We start from the raw sequence: 16346 nt of genomic DNA, 5'->3' as shown, positions 1-16346 counted from the left end.
AGAAAGAAGACAAGAAAACATGAGAAATGAGGCATGAAGCAAGATTCAATTGCATGGAAATTTAGAACTCAAAAATTAGATGACATTATATATTTTGAATTTGAGGACAAATTTAGAGGACTTCCTAGAGTCCATTATATACATACCATATATTGTTTCAAAACTCGGGAAGTCAGGAGTCCAACGTTTCAAACGATTTGCAAATTGGAGGTGAAATGAAGAAGTTATGGTCATTTGAAAACAACTACACGAAGTTGGAGGGTCATTTCGAAATGATTTTGAAATTCAACTTATGAATTCGAAACGACACCAATTTTAAATTCACCCACTGCCACTTTGATGTTCCGCCTCCTCTACCTTGGGAATTGGATCTATTCAACTTATGAATTCGAAATCCACTTCGAAATGACACCAATTTCGAATTCACCCACTACCACTTTGATGTTTCGCCTCCTCTACCTCGATAATTGCATCTAAGGCACTTCATCCACCCTAAATGGACCCCACACGACTAGAAATCACCATTTTATTATTTTTTAATCATTTTTAGGAAATTATTTTGTAATAAGTGGCCAATGAGAGTGTACCACATGTTAGGTAATTGATGATATTATATAAACTCTCTCAATTATAGGTTTTAGGGATCTTGAATTTTTTTTCTGGAGAGTTTAACATTGAAGGTGGAAGAAGACTAGAACTTTGGTTTGTTTTCTTTTTCTTCTTTATTAAATATATTGTTTGTAGCTTCTTTTGATTCAAATAATGGATTTTTACTTTATTATGGACTGTGAATGTGACATCACCCTCATGAAAGGTTAAGAGCCAACTTGGAGGCTTGAAGCATGAAAACCTAAGGGCTAGGAAACCTATATGGACAATGGGTAAATTATTATAAATGAGATTAATTATTAATTGGGTGACAATTTATCAATTTTTTTATTCTATCCTTGTGAGTTAGTTTAGGGAATGATATGGTAGGTTATTACCCGATACTAGTAATTCTTGGTAATTCTTGATCATTGGTTATCCTCGTCTTCCCTATCATTATTTGCCCCAAAACAAAGTTATAAAGAATAGGAAATGTTAAAAAGGCAAATCTTAAACTAGTAATTAATCTCATTTATCTGATGGTTTTAGGAATCTGTTTTAAAAAGGAAAAATTAAGTTTCGGATGCAATTTTGAGTTATAGAACTCAACTTGATCGCGAGCGACCAATGATCCTAAAACCCTAAGATCATATTACTTAAAAGACCCTTATTTTATCTAATTTTTATATCCTAGGTTGGATTGTGGAAAACCCCAAACTTGAATCAATCAAATTTAAAATCAATATTCATTTTTTTTATTAATTTAATTTCTTTTACTTAGTTTCACATTATTCACATATTGTTTTTCACTTTAGGATTTAAACAAAAGCAATTCATTTATTCTAGTATTGACAATTTCCATAAGCCAGTCCTTAAGGACGATACCCGGAATACTATAAAAGTTGTAGTGACTCTTTCTCTAGTTTTTCTTGACCAGAGTTGCTACATAAAAAGGCTAAGTATTTTGGTACAATAGAGAAGTTCAATCAGTGACCTTCTAGGATATACAAGTCATTTCTCTTCTGACTCTTCATGACAATCATGACACCTTTTGAAATTGTTAATTTCCCGTTTTCTACTTTAAAGTTATAATTTGATTCATCCAAAGTTCCAAGAGGTATTAGATTTCTCTTCAGGTCTAGTACGTGTCTGACTTCTTTGAGAGTTTTTGTCATTCCATCAAACATGTTAATAGCCATCATGCCAATTCCAACCACACTGCAACTCATGTTGTTTCCCAGCAACACCTTTCCACCATTAACATCTTGATAGGATGAAAACCAATCTCTTCTTGGACACATATGATAGGTGCAACCTGAGTCTAAGACCCATTCTTCATGATTTTGATTCAATGTAACAATGAGTACCTCTGCATTGTCATAACCATCATCCATAATGGCAGCACTTCCTTGTGTTTGAGTCTTTTTTTTTCTTGTCTATCTGGAGAGATTCTTCTTATGTGTCCCATCTTGTTGTAATGATAGCATTTGACATTCCTATAATCTTTCTTGCCTTTGGACTTTGATCTTGAATTAGATTTTCCTCATTTTCCATTGTTATTTTTATTTTGAGGTCTTCCTTTAACATTTAAACTTTCACCACTGTTAGTTTTGCTAGAGGACTTCATATTGAACACCTTAGCATTCAAGGCATTCTAAACATCATCAAATGTAATGACATCTCTACCATATTTCAAGGTTTCTTTAAAATGCTTCAAAGATTTAAGGAGAGAGTTTAAGAGAATGATTGCCTTATCTTCATCCTCCACCTTGATATCTAAACTCTCCAAATCCAATACCAATTTATTAAACTCATCTAAAACATCATCAATTGGCTTGGATTCTTCAATCTTGAAACCATATAAATGTTCCTTAAGATAAATGTGATTTGGCAAAGCTCGGGTTATGTTTAACTCGGCCCAGCCCGAATATTAACTATTTCCCTTGCAAGCTTATCCTCTTGAACCCACCCAAATTATGCCCCTACCTATTCATTGATAGTATAAGAAAATTTTGAAAAAAAAAGTAAAAATTGATTCTCTTTCAAATGAAACTTTGATAACTAAACCTATGCCTTTCGATTTCGTTTGAATTTTTCAATTGTTTTTTTTTAAATTATTCCTTTTTGTTAAAAAAAATGAAATAAACCCAAACCAATTATTTTTCTTTCTTTTCTTTTTCTTTTTCTTTTTTTTTTTTTGAATAATTTCTAATTATCACTTTTTTTTTCTTAACAACTAGGGTGTTGAACTTTATTTTCAATATTTTGTGTGGATCACAAAAATGATTGAATGAAAAGTCTACTCAATCCAATGAAAGTGCGAAATCACCTGTCCAAAGAGATCCAATTCCTAGATAGTTGGCATCTAAATCACATCACCTACCCACAGAGAGTCATCTTAGATAGTCGGCATCCAAATCACTTCAATTCCATTGACTTCCACTATCAGTCCAGAACACCAATTTCTTTCTTTTCTTAATTTTCAATGATTAACATCCTATTTCATTAAATTTGGGCTGAATCCAGAACCAATCTTGAAATTTCTGAAGTCACAAGTCTGATTAATCAAAAATCTACAGCAAGTTCAAAATTGTACACCCTCTAGAAATTTTTATGGCCGGCATCAATCTCCGATACGTTAGTGCTGCTTGACCCAGCAATTTTCCTCTTCTGCACTATAAATAAACCATTCTAGTTTCAGACTCTGTACTCAGATCACACATTTTTGTTATATCCTTCCAAAGCTGTAGGAAGCAGATACAGAGCTGATGAGAGTGAGGTAGCCGGTTTTGGAGAGAGGGCTGCAGAGTTTCTGGCAGAGAAGAAGAACGGAGGAGACGGATTGCAGCTTGCTGGAAGCCAAGCAACATCGCTCAAGGGGAATTGCTCAGGTATGACCTCCTCACTGATATTTGGATTTTGTTTTGATGGTTGAATGTGTTAATACTGTCTCCCATTCTCTTCGTTTGGTCTCTGTTTCACCTGTGTGTGTGTGTATTGCATGATAGTTATATCACTGCCCTACCAGTTTTTAAAGCTCATTGACAACCCATGGAATAGAGCTATTACTTAATGGGTATTTTGCTTTGTTCGTTCTTGCTCTGTTTTTTATTTCACTCCGTTTGGATTCCTCTGCTTCTGACATCGCCATCACCGGCCGCAGCTCACAGCTCTCTCCGGCTGGCAACCTCCCCCTCTCTCCCTTTCCCTTTCCTCTTTCCAGCGACCCACGGCTGCTGCCGCCTCTCACCGGCGGCGACTGGTGCCGCCCATTTTCATTGTTTTCAAAAAATATAACTAAATTTCGTTGTTTTCAAAAACCATTTTCATCTCATTTTAAAAGGTTTTTGAAAGCACCCTATCAATGTTTTTCTTTTTCCATTTTTTGAACTTTAATAAAAAGTAAGAATTCTTTTTGGTTTTCATAGAAGGTTGCCATAGAGGATAGAGCCAGTGTAAAAATAATCTCAAACCTCAAAAATGTAAGTTTCTACTGCTAGGGTTTCTTTTAAATACATGAAACCATAAAAAATGTAATAGAATTTCATGTATTGACAGCTTGATGCGCTTGAATCAGTTCCTATACAAAGAATCTTATTGCTTAATTCAACATCAAAGATCATGAATTTGTGCCTGTCGCATGCAATCAAAGCCAACCAATATACAAACAAAACAACAACCCAGGGACTGAGGTTCCTTTCTTTTATTTCCATTTTCTAGGCAACCAAACAGGGTAATAAATGAAATTCACTCAGTAAAATCGCACTTATATCGAAACAAACAATAATCAAAGTACTAAACACCCCACCCAAAAACAAAAAGAAAGAAAAACACTCAAGTGCAAATCAAGATTCAAGAAAGATCCATGTTCTGAAACAATGAATAACCAAGAATCTCCACAAAAACAGATCAGAAACCGCAAGCAAAATCAGAGCCAAAGGTGTAAATTTGACGAGAGAAAAAGAGGGAAAATTAAGAAGAAAACAACACCCAGATGATGAGATTCAGAGATTTGAAGATCTAACTGATGACTGAAAGATTTTCTATAGAGAGAGAGTTGCAGTCGCTAACAGAGATTAGCTCTCTCCTATTGGGCCAGCGTCTTAGGGGTTTCCGTAGCTCAATGGGCCCGAACTTGGGTTGAAGATTGGCGTGTATCTTTTTTATTTATTTATTTATTTTTTTTGGCATTTCATATATTTTTCAACATAAAAAAAAATAATAAAAAAATAAAAAATAAAAACTATTATGCCTCAAATCTATAATTTTTTTGAAATAAACCAACATTAATTATGCCATAAATTTTTAATGAACTAAAATTAATGAAAATGAATCGATCAATGACAAAGAATAAAAAATTTCATAATTAAAAAAGTTTCATAACCATATTGAATCAACATAATTCTTATTAGAATAGGAGGATATCAAACAAAATTTGATCCGCATGAAAGAATTTAAGAAAAACAAACTATATACAAAACGCAAAGGGTGGGAAGCTCAGTTTGCTTGTTGGAAAAGCAAAAACTCCCATTCAAACTGTCCCAATATAATTCAACTCGTAAGGCTTACTTAGATATAAAAGCTTATTATTCTCTAGAATCATTTTTAAAAATTTTACATGCACCTCTATACCTAAGCTTTTATATTTATATGTTTCCGCTTGTTAGATCTTAGATCTAGAGAGCTCAAGCAAAAGTTTTGCATACGCCTTTAAATTTGTGTGCATCGCTAGTTGAACACTTGCTTTGACCTTTATTTTAGTTTTTCTAAATTTGTGTGCATCACTAGTTGAACACTTGCTTTGACCTTTATTTTGGTTTTGTAGGAAGAGTGTAAATAATTTTTTTTTAATTATTTTTAATTTAATTTAATTTATTTTATTAATCTTATATTTTTTGAAAGTGTCCTATTAGTAGAATCTCATTCCTTTTTATAAATAGAATCATCTTTCGCTTTGTGTTATCTTCTAATTACAAGTAGATTTTCATTGGAATTATATTATATTAGGATATCAATGGCTATTGAATCCTGAAGGTAAACTACTAGTACCCTAGTGCATCGAGTCTCTTTTCAAGAAGTGCCTGATAAATTTTTCTTTTTAATCATTCTGTTCTTTGTTTATGTTTTTTGGGCTAGTCTTGGTTTCCATACCGTTAAACTCCAATAGGATTTTTGTTGTGGATCACAAAAACGATTGAATGAAAAGTCCAAAAGGTTTGGTAAAATATGTTATTAAGTTCAAATTCTAATAATTGACCAACACTTGATTTAAAATCATATCTTGAATACATCCAAAACCCATTTCACAATCTAAGCAGATGTAAGAAGAGAAAATTTCTCACCTCCAAGACTTCTATCCACGTGCTGCTCTCTGATTCCTCCAGAAAATCTCACTGCCAACCTACTCCACATGCATGCGTTGCCAAAAATCCCAAAAGGTGGTAAAGAATATTCCCTAAAATATTCTTTATCTATATAAACCCCACCAAGCTTTCATTTCTCACATCCTTCTCTTCATTCATTTCCTCCTCCAGACATGGTTGCAAAGCTGGTAGCAATCCTTACCGTCGGAGTCCTCGCCGGAGCCCTTCCGGGGCCCGTGCTGGCTCAGAACTGCGGCTGTGACGCTGGCCTGTGCTGCAGCCAACGGGGCTACTGTGGAACCGGCGATGACTACTGCGGCACCGGCTGCCAGTCCGGTGCGTGTTTTACGACGCCTAATAGTAATATCCCGGTGCCCGTTGTTGTGACAGAGGGATTCTTTGATAGGATTATTGATCAAGCTGATGCGAGCTGTGCCGGAAAGAACTTTTACACCCGGACGGCGTTTCTGGATGCTTTGAAGTCGTATCCTCGGTTTGGCACGGAAGCTTATGTTGATGATTCCCTCTACGAGATAGCAGCCTTCTTCGCACATGTCACGCATGAGACTGGACGTAAGATTTTATCATCTATTTCTTTTTGTTTTTTACGTTATAAAAGTCTTAATTTTCAACTATTTTAAAAATATATCATATTGAATTTTAGGCTTTGTTTGGTTCATGTATTAAAAAAAGAAAAAAAATATTAGATTTCACTAAAGAAAATAGTGAGAGAAAATCAATGATCATTAAAAATAGTAAAAATTTAAATTTATTTTGTTTGTGTGTGCAGACTTTTGTTATACAGAGGAGGATAACGGTGCCTCGAAGGACTATTGTGATGAGACCGATACAAGGTATCCATGTGTGTCCGGGAAGGATTATTATGGTCGTGGGCCGATTCAACTATCGTGGAACTACAACTACGGAGAAGCTGGGGAGAGCATTGGGTTTGATGGCTTGAACAATCCTGAAATAGTAGCAACCGATGCTAGCATATCATTTAAGACTGCCTTGTGGTTTTGGACGAGCTATGTACACTCTGTCATAGGCCAAGGGTTCGGTGCGACGATTCGGGTTATTAAAAGTGATGATTGCAACGGGGGAAACACTGCTGCTGTCAATGCCCGTGTCGAGTATTTTACAGAATACTGCAATGAACTTGGTGTTTTGCCCGGGGATAATCTCACTTGCTAGTTCCGGGTGTAATTAAAAATTAGCTTTTGCCAATTATGTTGTTTCAATCTTTATGATTTTGGACATTTTTCGATTGAATATATATATATATATATATAGATATATATATATATATATGATGGATTGTCTAGTACATACATGCCTTTATAAAGATGGTCAAAGTCAAACTTCTACAGCTAGAAATCTTTACGACACTGATCTCCAAGATATTTATGATGTGTTTGATCATTGTTTTCAAAAATAATTTCTTTTTTTTAAATAAAAAAAATTAAAAAACACGTTGTTAAACAAGAAAACAAAATGTTCACCTTTGATAATAAGAAAAGAAGATGTTTTTAGGAAATATATTTTAATTGTTTTTATTTGCTTTTTTTAAAGTTATTTTAAAAAATAATTATACAATGATTAAAAATAAATTTATGTATATAAAAATAATTTTAAAATATATTTAAAAATATTAAATATATGTTAAAAATATTTTAGGTTTCTAAATAAATTTTTATTTTATAAAATATTATATAACAGCTTTCAAAATTATTGTTAAAAATTATTTTTTAGAATTATTTTTTAAAAAAGTTACCAAGCAAATACATAACTTTGCTCTAAAATTTTATGTCTCGTTAGCATAATTTACCATCATCAAACTCAAAAAAATAAATAAATAAATAAAAATTGAAGTACTATCTTTGTCAATGTCCTTCTCCAGCTGTTTCCAACGAATATCATCTGGTTAGACCACGACACGACAGTTTTGAACCCAGAGTTTCTTAATATGGTTGGCAGCCCCACATTTGGCAAAGTACGAATTGGCTAATTATTGCAAGTCACACACGTCTCCCGTCTAATCAAATTTCATTTTCAGCTGTCAGCGTCCACTTTTGTGAGGCCAACGTCCTAAATCCATATTTTCTACCATTCCCACGGAAAATGGTTGTCTCTCTCACTTCAGATCACTTTTGCTAATACGTACAAATCTTTAAAAACTTGACTGGACTCGAATGTTTGTGTCTGGTCATGGAGAGGACCACATATTGATTGAGATCCAAGAAATTGAACGAGTCATTGATGCACCAAAGTCCAACATTTCACAGGCTGTGTGGTCTATAGTGGCATCTGCAATCTGAATGGCTACTAGTACTAGTACAATCTATGGCAGCCAAAGACTCGAATCCAAAATTCAGTACCAATCCTCCTCGTTGGTGTTCTCGCCGGAGCTTTCCGTACGGATACTGGGTCTGAGCTGTGGCTGTGATCTAGGCTTTCTTAGGTACTGACTAGAATGAAAAGAAAACGTACAAGTTTTCATAAAGCAAGAAAAATATAAACATGCATTGTGTGTCAAATTTAGGATTATCTGGTTTTAGATTTGTCAAGAAGCCTGGGGGTGGGGGGGTTGGCTATGTTAGCATTTAAGCACATCATAATCATTCAAAAATTGGCCCCTTAGAATAAATCTGGCATAAGCATGACTATCATGATATGATGATTTTGTTCGCCATGTCCCAACAGATCATGGGGGGGTTGGCATAAGCATGACTATCATGATATGATGGGGGTTGGCATAAGCATGACTATCATGATATGATGATTTTGTGTAGCGGAGAGCAAGATAAAAGAAGCAAAGTCAAAGAAAGGTACCTTCAAAGCACGTGTTCAGTCTGCCAAGTTCGTTTTCTTGCACCATTTTTTCACTAGCTTCCAAAGTTTACACACATCTTAGCTCCTTTAGGACTGCAAGAAAAGTGAATGAGATGTTGGGAAATGTAAACACAAGTAATGCACTTGCAGCTTTTGAAAAGATGAAAGAAAAAGGTAAGACCTGATATTGGGAATTAATCTGGTTCAAATCATTTGTCTGCATTTGCATAAGTTGTGATGCATCAACTAATGCCTTCCTCAAGAAAACCTTATGCCATCTAGAAGATGCTTTTGGCTCTAGATTCCAATCATCAGGATCTGGACCATCCACCAATGGCTATAGTATTACATGCCATACTTAAAGAACAAGAGATATCCTGATTGTGAGATTATAAAAGCTTATTGTAGCTTATAGAATGCATATTACCATATTTGATGCTTCCAATTCGTTAGTGTAATCAACTTGTTTTACCATCATTTCAAATCTTAAGTCCGGAAAAAAATATTCATCTTGTACATCTTTCTTATTTAAAATTTTAAAGTATAGGAAGGATGACTCATCCTTCAAGGAGAATACAACATCTAACATGTCAGAAAAATAAAATGACAAAAGAAGACACTAAATGGCTACAACCCAAGGCTGGCATAAAATCCCCTACAAGGGTTGAAGGATTCTAACTACAAGGCAACACATTGCCAAGACGGGCATGAATCCCTTAAGGTTTGTTCACCAGAAAAAAAGAAAATGGAATAAGAAATTCCAAGTTGAAGCAATCAAGAGTATTGTGATAATTTTACAAATCATTTAAAATGAAAGCTAATGTTAGAGGTTATTTGAGTCTTATATAAAATTCGGGAAGTTTTTCCTTGCTAACAATATCCCAGTATAAGAAGTTCTTATACTTCTAAACTTTCTAGTTTCCTTTAATTTACAGTTCAATTCGATTAGAAGTTCCCCACTCTTCTTCATTTACTTCCTTTGCTTCCCTCATTCTTTCGGTAAAGCCTAAAAAGGTGAAACCATATTCCATCTTTTAATTGATGATAGGTACTTACCATAGGGTTGTCTGCTGTCATACCTAGTTGGGACTCTTTTAAGTTTTAATAAAATTCTCTATTTGCCAATTTAAAAATGGAACTCAAATCCCAGAATCACAAAATAGCAGTACATACAAATGAACTATTTACATGAATCAATCCAAACACATATTTGTTATATTTCTATACTCTGTTGTGAATGTACCTATCATTTGCAAGATTCCAAGCTTCTTGCATCAATTCTGGAGGAGTTTTGAGGGTGGCAAGGTAGTTTGACATAAATTTATGAGGATGCTCCACATGACAAATAAAACCCATCTCTTTCAAAATGTGTCTTTCAGTTCTGCTCAAATCAGTCTTCAAGTCAGCATATTTTTGTTAACAAAAAGCAAAGATAAGCACACGCTTGAGGAAGAAAACACATCAGGACTTCTAATAAACAACATGCATTCCTAGACTTTTGTAGCCAATAAAGATTCATAACCTTAGAAAATGGGTCCAAGTGCACAATGGGTAAGTTCTCCCTCCTGCATTCCATTCTGTTGAAAACAATGAGGACTTGCCTTGCTTTTCTAGAGCTTTCCTGCAGTTTTGATGCTAGCTGAATACAACTGGCAGCAACTCTCTATTAACAAAAAAAAAAGGAAAAAAAGAACAGAGAATTAGGTTCCACAACAGTATCAGATTAAGAAAAAAATAGAGGAGAAAGCATAGAGATATAGCATTGTTCTCAGTTGAGCTACACCCTAAAAAATGTAAATTAAACTTTCAAATTTTAGAAATTCCATCACTTGATATACAAGAGAGCAAAGGCCTCTTAAAAATCCAAATGTCAGGTCTAGTGGAGGTGAGTTTCCCAATTTTTTAGGAAACCATAACAGCATAAAATAAAGGATTCAAAATTTATTTTAGCAAACTCGAAAATGAAAGGTAGTTAGGAGGAGGGATAAACCTTCACATTGAAATGGGCAAATGACTTCTTGCAGTAGAAGTGATGGAACAAAACCTGGCTAATGGCCATTACTGCTTGAGGTCTAACATGATAAGATTAAGGTAAACAAATGAAAAATAGGAGATAAAAGAATTGCATGTACCAACTACATTTTTATTAAAAAATAACAAGAACAATATAACGACATACAGTCTCAGTAAAATGCCTCTTTCTTGGATGAGAACGCAACCATAAATTCTAAGGGTTGTTTCAGTTGCTTCATCTATATAGGGAGACAATGGGGCGAGTTTGGGACAGGGCACCCCTATCCCATTCTCGTCCCAATTATATAATCTTTCTCCATTCCCGTCCCAAACCAAGTCGAGGCATGTCGATGAGTACCCATCCCCGTTTACATAAAAAATGATAAACCCGTCCCTGTATGTCTCAACCTAGATATGTATTTTTGTTTAGGTGGGGAGGATGATTTTCCCAAAACCAACAACATTACATCAATCCACAAAATTCCCAATGAACAAATTAACAATTTTCATGCCTATACACTTTTCTAAAAAAAGAAAAAAACACCACAAAATTTTCAAGAGATCGCAATGGCTTTCAGAAAGAAAATATTGGAAAAAAAAATGAATGGGTCTGAGACAGATAGATTCACACTTGGAGCAACATGGGATGCAAGTTGATTATCAAACCAAAACTCAAATTAGAAAGGAAAAAAGATCCCAAATCTCCAAAAAAAATCAAATATTTTTACGCAATCCAACTGAACAAAACCCTAAAATATAACTAGAGTTGAGAACCAAATCAAAACACCTTTAAAAGATGAGAGGGCTTGAAATGGAGGCTGAAGGCTTTGGCACTTGATGAATGTCGAAGTTGTCACTATCACAATGGAGCCAATCATCATTGTGATTCCACTTCTATTTGAAGCGGAGAAAAGGGTTTCTCCACAAACATTTCTCAATTTTATTGTTTTTCTTGGATTCATCCTTGAAGATGGATTTCTGAAGGTTGAAGTAGAAAGGGGCAATATGCAGAGATGAAATGAGAGCAATGGTTGATCTAGGGCAATGAATAGAGAAACTATTTATAGGAAGTTGTTTGGTATTTTATAAAATTTAAAGACTAAATTTGTAACTGGGCGGGGCGGGGCAAGTTGGTACAAAACCCATCCCAACCTATTCGAGTTTTGAAAATTTTCCTAAACCCGTCTCATCCCTGATTATCACCTGCTCATACCCGTCCCAATAGGGGAGGGGCGAGGCAGGTTACTCGGATAGCCCGCAAAACTGCCATCCCTACATCTATATCATCTTTCCTGGAAGGTGAATTCTTTAGTTGCTCATCGGTTAGGTAGAATGTGCCAATTGCTATGTGAATCATGGTGGCTAACTGAGATGGGCAGCCTTGAATAAACTGTCACAAAGAACCCATCAAATTTCAATATTTCAATATAAACAAGCACATACAAATTGATAAAAATAGAAAAAGAGGGGGTGGATGGGAAGGGAACCTGTGATTATTTTCCCAGATAATGTCAAAAACTTGGCATAGCTCGAATATAACAAGCAATAATTTAACCAGAAAGGGTTCCTTTCTTAGCTGCTCTTGGTTTTTCAATTCAAACAAATTTTCCTTAAAAGTACATTTTAAAATTTTGACTAGGTCGGGACTAGGAAAAAAGAAATTTCCACTCAACTATGTTACAACTATTTGACTTGGTTATGACAAGTTTCTAAAATTTTTGGAAACCAAAAACAACTTAGAACTTAAGATTCAAAACTCAACAAGTGTTTCTTTTCTTGGAAACCAAACAGAGGAATCCCAAAACATATTTTAGTTGAACTTTAAGGTGACAAAATAACTCATTAATTAATGAAATAAAGTGTATTAAAGAGATTAAATTGAAAAGACAAGAAAATTGCAAACTCATGACCTCCATAAAACCATATCAAATAAACAATACATAGAATAAAAAAATTACAAGAAAGAACAACAGGCATTCTGATAACAATTATTTAAAAAGAAAGACATGTATACGATTTATAAGCACCAATATACCTTCCATTTTGTGTTTTGCAATCAAAGGTTCATAGTGCAAATTTCAGGTACCAATTGGGATTCTAGGGATTTCATTTCTGAATTGCAAATTTCAGAAAGGACTTTCAATTTTCCAAACCAAAAAAACTTTAGGGTTTAATCAAGAACAAACTAAGACAATCCAAATAGGAACAAAATCAATAAGAAGAAAAGTAAATAATTTTAGCAAATAGAAAAGGGGAAGTCACAGACTCACATGTTGGAAGGATGTGATTCCAGGAGAGTTGTGGCGAACAAGGTGAACAGCAACGAAGCCTTGCCGACTTCAATGTGTTTCGTGGCTGCAAACAATCGCAAAGGTGCGATGGTGGACAAGTTATGATGGCAAGTAGTAGCTAGATGTTAGCGGAAGACGGTGAAGAAAAAGAGAGGAGGAAAGTTGAAGACAGACTTGTGTTTTGGGCCGTGAATGTTGACATGGAGATTGGGTGAGGGCAATTTGGGCACAAAAAAAAAAAGAGTCAGCACAAAGTGCACAAAAACCATATTATTTTCCGCATTAACGGCTGCATCTCAGATTTTCAATTCTTGGGTTTTGAAAACCAAATTATTCCCAAATGGACGACCCAAAACACAAGTTTCCCTTCTTTAATTGTGCTCTTAATTCATTATATTATTCTATGTAATGTATTAAAAGAGACACTATGAAAAACACTTTTTTTATTTATATTCAAACATCAACTAAGTCGAGTATTGATTATTCATTATGGGGCTAGTTAAGTTCCACATGAATACCAGCCCCGGCAACCCCATGTGATAGAGGCCCTAACAGTCATGGTTAATATCTACATGATATGATTGAGGCCTCTTAATGTGTACATGACTTTTAAAGTCATGGGAGGTAGCAGGTCATCATCTCCGCACCAATAATGGCACATTACTCATACCGAACTCCTTGAAAATATTTATGATCAAAACAATAGCAATCTCAAATATTATTGGTTTTAGCTTTTAGGAGTTGGAGCAAGAATCATTTCATACGGTTGCAACTTGCCACTACCTTTCATTAACTAGGATAAAAAAATTTCTGCTTTTGTTAGAGACATTCACACACATGTAAGGTAGAAGAAGAGAACTAAAGCCAAAATTCATATTTCATTACCTATTAAGTAATAATTCATTCAAAATTGACTCTGAACTGAGACTTCCATTGCTGTACCTTTTTAAGCCTCTCTTCGCACAAAGTACAGCTTACCCATGACATGCAGAATAGCAACAAAGGCAATGAAACCAATACTCATGACAAGAACGACATTGGGGGAAATCTTGAGTCCCGGGGCATCATCGGTGTAAAACTGCAGCATATTCCCACTTGTTCCTCCTGCAGCCCCAACACTAGTTGTCCTCCTCCTACGCAGGCTAGCAGCAGCAGCTGCACTTCCTCTTGGGGGAGCAGCTCCATTTAGAACCATTTCTGTAACAACTAGCAGGTAACAACCATTTAAAAGCTTAGAACCAAACAACCACTGGTATTCGATGTTTAGATGCATGGATTTACAAAGAAAAGGAGGGGAAAAATACACAAGGCTGGGAAAATGTTCTGTAGCTAGTAGTTATCCTTCTTTCTTTTATCTTTATCCCTCATGTAGTCTAGCTACTTATTACTAGATTCCCTTCCTTTCTAGCTTCCATCTTCTACAGATTTACAGCTCCTATCCCAGCTTCCATTAGTCCTAGTAGCCAGGCTTTCTTCCCTTTCCAAAGAGTTATAGATTGCTTTAATGCCTATAAACTGGGACCAAACCAAGTAAGTCCATGGATCATCTGTTAATCCTTCTTTGAATCCCAGTTCTCTTAGTATCTGTCGGCTGTTTTAACACAACCAAAGCATTGAGAAGTCTTCTTTTCCCCACAAAAAAAAAAAAAAATGAAATACAGTTTTGAAGCCTCAAAAAGTCTCTCTATCTGGCTTTGTTATTATTACACAGTCGACAGTGGGCATAGCTGCAGATGTTGGTTATTTGCTTTAAATATTTGCTATTTGCAGTTGATAATACAAATTGAATTTTGGCAAATCCTTCTACATAAAATTATAAACACTCTTTCAATATGACTAGCAATTTCACTCTCCAACCCAAGAGAAGTTCGTGGGCTTTAAAAAACAACGAGAAATGGTCTCATTGGTATTGTAGGCAAGCATGAACCAAAGCCTTATAATTACCTGCAGATGAATTTTAATTACAAACAACTCATAAATGCAGGGGCTTCCCAGAACTTTAATAAAAGGTAAGAATTGTTTTGGGTTTTCATCGCAGATTTTCATAGAGCCAGTGATAATCTCAAACCTCAAAAATATAAATTTGTACTGCTAGAGTTTCGTTTAAATACATGAAATCCAAAAAATGTGATAGAATTTCATGTATGACAGCTTGATGTACTTGAATGAGTTCATATACAAAGAATCTTATTGTTGAATTTAACATAAAAGATCATGAATTTATGCCTGTTAATGCAATCAAATCCAACCAAGAATAAATAAAATAACAACCAAGGCAAATAGTTGCGAAGGGACTGAATTTCCTTTCTTTTCTTCCCATTTTCTAGGAAACCAAACAAGATAATAAGGGAAATTCACCAAGTAAAAAATGACACACATGTTGAAGCAAACAATAATTAAAGTATTAAACACCCCACCCGAAAAAAAGAGGAAAGAAAAACACTTGAGACCAAATCAAGATTCAAGAAGATCGATGTTCTGAAACAATGAATAATCAAGAATCTAAAAAAAACAGATCACAGAACCCTAGGAAAACTCAAAGAATAAAACCTCCAAAACAATCTCAACAACCATAATGATATATGGGAATTTGTATGAAAAATCACAGCCAAAGGTGGAAAATTGATGAGAGAAAAAGAGGCAAAATTAAGAAGAAAACAACACCCAGATCATGAAATTCAAAGATTAGAAGATTTACACTGAAAGAATGATTTTCTAGATAGGGAGAGTTGCAGGCTAGAGAAGGCAAAGATAGAGACTAGCTCTGTCCCAGCTTCTCAGACTCCCAGAGGTTTCCGTAGCCCAATGGGCCTGAAGTTGGGTTGAAGATTCACTAGTATCTTTTTTTTTTTTTTTTTTTTTGGTATTTGATATATTTTTCAACATAAAAAAACTAAAAAAAAAAAAAAAAGATAATTGTGTTTTGAACCCAATTGAGCCCAAAAATTAAGTTTTGATCCATATAAGTTGTATAATTAATGATAAGAATATAGAATATGAAAAGACCAATATACCTTCAAAACTATTTTATATTACAATATTTAACAAACTTTCGGATTTTAATTTTTTTTAATAATTATTCTGAAAATTTATTATTTTTAGAAAACTAATTTTTTTAAAAAATATATTCTAAAAATATATCATTTAAAAAAAATAAATTTGTCATATTTTTAGTTATTTTTTATATACACAATTTTAAATATATATATTTTTCAAGATGTTTGATTTTTAAATAATAATAATAATAATTTATTTTTAT

General features: G+C 34.3%; 2 protein-coding genes across 6 annotated transcripts; one reads left to right on the top strand and one right to left on the bottom strand.

Moving 5' to 3' along the window:
- Positions 1–3335: 3335 nt before the first annotated feature.
- Positions 3336–7235, top strand: LOC117910191 (endochitinase EP3-like). Of its 2 annotated transcripts, none has more exons than XM_034824250.1 (3): positions 3336–3479; positions 6123–6524; positions 6742–7232. In XM_034824250.1, the coding sequence occupies exons 2-3, from the start codon at positions 6125–6127 to the stop codon at positions 7143–7145; spliced, it is 804 nt and encodes a 267-aa protein (XP_034680141.1). In that variant the 5' UTR covers positions 3336–3479; positions 6123–6124; the 3' UTR covers positions 7146–7232. The 2 variants fall into 2 exon arrangements, with proteins under 2 accessions (XP_034680141.1, XP_034680140.1); XM_034824249.1 differs by lacking the exon at positions 3336–3479 and adding an exon at positions 3612–3664 and having other exon boundaries at positions 6742–7235.
- Positions 7236–7784: 549 nt separating this feature from the next.
- On the bottom strand, positions 7785–15880 carry LOC117910200 (protein transport protein Sec61 subunit beta-like). 4 transcript variants are annotated; one of them, XM_034824258.1, is made up of 7 exons: positions 13973–15880; positions 13067–13151; positions 10306–10446; positions 10027–10164; positions 8965–9101; positions 8784–8876; positions 7785–8419 (listed from the first exon to the last, which is right to left on the bottom strand). In XM_034824258.1, the coding sequence occupies exon 1, from the start codon at positions 14358–14360 to the stop codon at positions 14034–14036; it is 327 nt and encodes a 108-aa protein (XP_034680149.1). In that variant the 5' UTR covers positions 14361–15880; the 3' UTR covers positions 7785–8419; positions 8784–8876; positions 8965–9101; positions 10027–10164; positions 10306–10446; positions 13067–13151; positions 13973–14033. The 4 variants fall into 4 exon arrangements, with proteins under 4 accessions (XP_034680149.1, XP_034680148.1, XP_034680150.1 ...); XM_034824257.1 differs by having other exon boundaries at positions 7787–8419; positions 10774–13151; XM_034824259.1 differs by having other exon boundaries at positions 7787–8419; positions 10774–13151; positions 14030–15880.
- Positions 15881–16346: the final 466 nt, after the last annotated feature.

This window comes from Vitis riparia, unplaced genomic scaffold, assembly GCF_004353265.1.
Source record: "Vitis riparia cultivar Riparia Gloire de Montpellier isolate 1030 unplaced genomic scaffold, EGFV_Vit.rip_1.0 scaffold644_pilon_pilon, whole genome shotgun sequence".
Classification (NCBI taxonomy): Eukaryota; Viridiplantae; Streptophyta; class Magnoliopsida; order Vitales; family Vitaceae; genus Vitis; species Vitis riparia.
The sequence above is the reverse complement of the archived record's forward strand: the minus strand, read 5'-3'. Positions and strand labels throughout refer to the sequence as shown.

What these genes read in the sequence shown, in the direction of transcription:
- LOC117910191 (XM_034824249.1), top strand. An exon ending in TGTCACGCATGAGACTGGAC is followed by an intron (nt 6,525 to 6,741) that starts GTAAGATTTTAT and finishes TTGTGTGTGCAG; the next exon opens with ACTTTTGTTATACAGAGGAG.
- LOC117910200 (XM_034824258.1), bottom strand. Translation starts at nt 14,360, where the DNA reads ATGCATCTAAACATCGAATACCAGTGGTTGTTTGGTTCTAAGCTTTTA.